At 29.3% G+C, this 6,000-nt stretch overlaps 1 protein-coding gene across 2 annotated transcripts in view; it reads right to left on the bottom strand.

Moving 5' to 3' along the window:
• Positions 1-2,378: 2,378 nt before the first annotated feature.
• Positions 2,379-6,000, bottom strand: part of LOC143191255 (uncharacterized) — a 182,893-nt gene continuing 179,271 nt past the window's right edge. For both annotated transcript variants that reach the window (XM_076396151.1, XM_076396150.1), the window contains exons 6-7: positions 5,028-5,220; positions 2,379-2,708 (exon numbers count right to left, since the gene is read on the bottom strand). In XM_076396151.1, the coding sequence (XP_076252266.1) occupies positions 2,512-2,708; positions 5,028-5,220 (390 nt within the window). In that variant the 3' untranslated portion in view covers positions 2,379-2,511. The remainder of the gene's footprint in view (positions 2,709-5,027; positions 5,221-6,000) is intronic.

Genomic DNA, 6,000 nt, shown 5'->3' with positions numbered 1-6,000 from the left:
CTAAGACAACAGAAGTTTTATTTGTATAAAAATATTGGAAATTAGAAGTGTCGGCAGGAGATTTTGCGGATGATTGATTAATAACAACTGATAGATTAGTTCATCTACAGAAAATCTTAGACATATGGGATACAAAATTATAATTAATAAAAAGAAAACCAAAATCATGGTAATGAGGAATAGAAGAAGTAAATGTATTTTACGTAATGGAAGCCAGAAGAAGGAAATGAAATCCAGAATTAGAAAAACCATGAATTTATAATTCTCTATTAATAGTAACTTCACTAACGTTATTCATTAAAAATGGAAGTGTACAAAGCAATATATAGATCAATCGTAGCATTTGCGGTTGCGAGATGTTGGTACTGTCAGGGAGGGATGAAACCAAAAGACAAGCAGCAGATATGTAATATTTTAGAAAAGTCAGGGTTACAATAAAAATGGACCGTATGAGATTGAGATGCACCGTGGAAGTGTATATAAAAAGGAGACAATTCGGATTTTGGAGAAGGAAAAACGGGAGATACTATAGAAGAGAGGAAAAGTCCCGGTCCATGCAAGAAGACTGAACAGAGACTGAAATGGACGGAATTTATATATGAAGCAAGAGAGAATAGACATTAAACATAATACCTCTATACAATTCATAATGTTGTTGCCAGCCTTTAGAATAGTTTGAATTTTGAAATGCAGTTTCTATTAATCATAATGAAGATTTATGAATTTAAGTACAGTTTTAATGACAGTGTCTGTTATTACAAATTTCTATTGGTATACCACTTGTAGATTCTACTAAGCTATAAACATAATGAAGTTTTTCATCAAGTGAAGCGTACTGAAAAACTTTCGTTCGATATGCATTTTTGGATCGATGATGACACAAACACATTGTTGTGAAATAAGTATTCAAATGGACCACTGAATTAATTCATTTGTTAGTAATTTTAAAGCTTCTCTAGTAGTTTCAAGGGTTTCACTAAGGGATCCAATAAGTGAAATAGAGGATGTTACCTTTTGAAAATGATACATTGAATGGTAAATGTAAATAATTTTCAGTATAAGGCGTGATAAAAGATAAAAAATTAGTTTTAAAATGTATAATGTAAATTTTAATAGAATACGAGGGAATAGCTTTAAATTATTGTATTGTAGAATGAATAAAATGTGTATATCATTTACATTTGGTTCGATTGCATGAGGAATAAATGCCAGGAATTTTCAGAATTCTGTTCCAGCTGACCAGCAAGCACATTGGGCGTAAATATAATTATGAATTAGAAATTAAAGAATATTTTTCGAGTTCTTTAAGAATAATATACAGGGTCAACGTTGAAAGAAATTAATAAGAACAAACATATATAAATTGAAAGAGTACGTTTGTTTAGTTATATGCTAAATCATTTAAACCACAAACTGAGTAATCCTTTCCAACAAGTAAACGTAAAAAGGTAAATATACTTTACTAAAATTGCAACTCATTATATTATTGTTTTTCTAGTATGAATAAATGAAAGAGAAGTTAATGGAAACTTGTGGATTAGGCCTTCAGGGGATATACCACAGTAAAAAAGGCGCTTACAGTTCGAACTCATGGCTGGTCTGGAAAATAAGTTCAATATAAAAGTACTACTTTTTTATATTTTTTTTTCGTGAAAGAGAAACCATCAAATTATAATTTAGAATGGAGCGAAATATCAATTATAACGTCGTCTATATTGAAACTTCTGACACTGACATCAATATATGATACCAACTATTTTTAAAAAGATCCTGTTTACTTTGGAATGTGGCTTGTACATATTTAATAATATTTTGATTTTTAATTAATTATTTTATTTGTATCGCATCTATGTCTTAGTAAATATATTATATCTATCATGTTACTATACTTTATTACTCAATTGTCAATCATGTTTTGCTATTTATTTCTGTTTGATAATAACTTAATCGGTAATATAAAATACAATAAACATCTATTTTCTTTTGATTTTGTTAATATTTTGATTGTTGCTATTTCAGGTAGCGATTAACAACTTCTCTCTCGATCTAAAACTCTACTTACAAAAATTACAAAAATATATTTACTAACACATCACTAAGTTACATCTTAACAAGGAAATGTTGAATTCATATATCTGAAAATATTATTTGTAAGGTAACACTAAGACACTTTAAAGAGTACATTTATCATTATTTTCTTTTACTGTTTAGGATTCTAAGGAGACAACGTTTTGTTTTGTTTTATTTTAGAACCATTTAATACATTTTTTCGTAATATAAAACTGTTGATATCTAACGATTTTGACTGTACGAAATATTTGTATTCGTTATTTATTTATGATTTTTATTTGGACGTAATTTTTAAATACTATGGGAATACATTTATACGGAAAACGTTATCTACAATTTAGATTAAGTTTTAGTCAAAATTAATAGATATCTTGACGTTTAAACGGAACGGTACAGATATTACTGATGCAAAATAATATTTTCACTTTACCCATTTTGTTTTTAAACATTGTTTGGCACAACGCGGGCTCTGAGCATGGCTACGGTTTGGCAGGGTTCTGTGGGCGATTCTGAGTCCGAGCTTGTCATGAAATAGGACTGTTGGGGTTGTAGGGTGTTGCCTTGTTGTTTGCTTGAATAGTTGTCGGTTATGGATTTGTCTTTTTGGAGGGAAAATGCGGAAGCCAGATGAGTAGAACCTAAAACATATTATAATTATAAGAATTATTATAGTATGTTAATAACAACATCCGCCTAACATCCCGTACTAAATTATTAACTATTAAATCGATTGCATCGATATTACTTCAGTGACTTTTGCGTCACAGTTGATGTGGATGGTTCTATTGGCCTAATCCACTACTTTTTGCATTGTTATAGTAGATCCATTTTGATCGACCGTTTCGATAAGGCACATAAAACTCTTTTATTCGTTGATAAACAATGAAAGCATGATGTTGAAATGATTCGAAATGGCATTTTTAGACATTTCGTGTGGTAACCATTTTTTTCCTTCTGTTTTCGTCGTTACGTCTTACAATTAATAAGCTTCATACTTGTTTGGTCGGTTTTGGTTTTAGCCATTGATATTAAAATTACCCCTTTTAAATCGTTCAAGTCAAGAACGAACCTACATGAACAGTATGAACAATATATCTAAAAACAAATACACTATAGAGGAATGCTCTGGTAACAGTTGAAAAACGATTAGATTTGTTAGATGATTTGATACATTTGAAACTATGGAGGATTTTGAATATTGAACGATCAAATGCTAATAACTATCAAGATAGAATAATTATCAGAGCCCATAAGAGAACAGAATTTAGAAAAAATAAGTACAAAATCGATACAGCTCTCGAACATTTAGGCAAATTTTAAATAAAATATTACAATAAAACATTCAATGTAAATGTCAATCAAATTTGCGAGAATAGTCGTAAAACCCTACATTGTATGTAAGATTTGTGTGTATAGGTGTATATCTGTAGCTGTCCAGAGTATATGATAAAGAATAACTGTGTAAACATGTGCATTTGGTACGTATGAGAATGGTCACTAATTATTTTGCAGATAATGTAGCGAGTGCTCCAGCAGAGGGATCAAATTTCAAGATAAGGAAGAAATTAGAAGAATCTTACAAGAAAAATATACACAGAGAATAACGGAAGAATCAAATAAGGATAATGACTTTGGTAACAGAATAGACAATATATCTGAATTTTTGAAATCAGTCAAACGAGAATCTCAAATCGAAGTCAAACATAGAAGTGATGCTTCAGCGATTTCAACAAAAAACTGATTCAAATGGAAAACGTAAGATATGTTATATTGATTCTAATATTTGTTTCAATATTTTATTTATATGGTGTTTCTAATTGTGTATTGCTTAGATTACTCTTTGTGTATTTTATACAATTTATAGCAATAAAATTTGTTATATGATGTAATATTTCAATATATCTGCATTATATCTTCTCTTCTTATACAAAGAAATAATAAATCACAAAGCTTCACTTAAATCATATTGTTATGTTATTAATTTATTTCACTCATTATTTATTAACTATATCTTATATTTATATTATCCCGAAAATTCAACACATTTTGAAATGTCTGTAAAATCACAAAGTTATAAGTATAATAACAAATAAACAAAAAACGTATGCATTTTTCATTTTTACCGTTAACATAATCTTCAAGCAAGTTCTGTTTTTATATCATTTTTATATTATATGTACTTACTCATTATATACAGACGCTAATCATTCAACGCTTAAAATTGCATTTTCGACCCTAGCCTGCGTGTTGATTGGCCAGGGAAGTTCATGCGCATGTTCATTTATTCTAAAGGAGCTTGACATATTTCATAGTCACGCGTTGTTATTTACAAGAGTTGTGGTTAGGAATATATATATATATATATATATATATATATATATATATATATATATATATATATATAATATATATATAATAGAATATATATATATATATATATATATATATATATATATATATGTAATATAAATCAGTTTTGTCTTTTACTACAAAATAGTAAAAAGTTTCTTTCTTGACGAGTTAAATAGAACAGAACTGCCCTCAAATGTCCGTTCTTATTAAGGACAGTCTAGACTGACACCCAGAAATCCGCTTGGATTGTTTACTTTTACCATACCCAGGGGAGAAAGATGGATACGTAGACAAACAGAGAAAGAAGTATAAATCCATTTTGGTAAATGTTATATTATTGCTACTTGGGGCGGTATCGTAAAAACTTGGTGGCTTATTTCATAGGAATATACTCCTGATTCCGACAGATCTATTATTAGATAGATGATTTATGTTCGTGATTTACAGCGGTAAGATGGAGCACTTTAAAGGAATTATAAAAAGCGTATTCGGTTTCGATATAAAAACACGAAAAAATCTGTCTTTAAACTTTCGCCGATTTTTTTTGTCAGCGTGTTGAATAATGTAGTGATTATGTATTTGTGATAAATCTTCGTAAATCTTACATATTTTATTTCCATTTCCCAAATTAACATTGTCGTTTTGATACTTGGCTGCTAGTGCCGCTAGTTGATCGGTTTCCGCTTCATCATCTTCTAAACTGGAGTAACTACCTGTCGTGGCATCACCTTCTGAGGAACCTTTCGATTGTTTATCACCTGCTCCTTGATCGATTTCTTCTTCCTCTTCTTCAGCTTCCTATAATAAATACACACATTAAGTTGACCTAGTATTTCCCTATTATACATTCTAATACTTTAACATAAAAAAGAAAAATTATGTCTAAATATTGTATAAAAGACTCAAAAATTCTATAAAAACAATAATATGATTTAACTGAATATAAACATTACAAGACATGTTTTAAATATATTTATATGTACGAGAGGGGTTGCATTAGGCAGTGTTCTGTTAATGATTAATATAGAATTGTGGAAAAGTTGAGCTGAATTGGAGATACAAGGCACAAGATTAAATGCAAACACTAAGCAGATATAAATGTAATGCATAATGCATAAGTAATAACTAAGCGGATTTATATTGTAATATGAGGTAAAACATCAATTATAAAATGGGACATAGTTGAGAATATTCCTTAACAACCAGTTTGATATTGATGATGATAAAAATAAGTGATTCTTATGTTATATTTAATTTGTTGAAATAATTACATAAATATTTAAATAATTTAGTCCATCCTAAACTTATGATGGATGTATTAGTTTTTACAGCACATAGTTTTTTCAGTTTTCAAATTGTGTTCGACGCAATAAAATCAAATTGATATTGATGATCCATGCATAAAGTTTTTGAAATTGTTTATTATAGTAATCTAACAATTTTTTTTAATGTGGTTGAAAGTCTCCTTTTTACGAACGTAGGTTTATCTGGACTGGACCTACTGTTTAATGTGGGCTCCCAACCACGGTCTTCGGCATTACTGGCCAGCGAGCAACTTAGACCATCCTAGAAGACATT

This window comes from Rhynchophorus ferrugineus, unplaced genomic scaffold (assembly GCF_030347505.1).
Source record: "Rhynchophorus ferrugineus isolate W39M unplaced genomic scaffold, kcgeb_rfMv2 rfM2, whole genome shotgun sequence".
Lineage (NCBI taxonomy): Eukaryota > Metazoa > Arthropoda > Insecta > Coleoptera > Curculionidae > Rhynchophorus > Rhynchophorus ferrugineus.
This window is presented reverse-complemented; position numbering and strand designations above follow the sequence as displayed.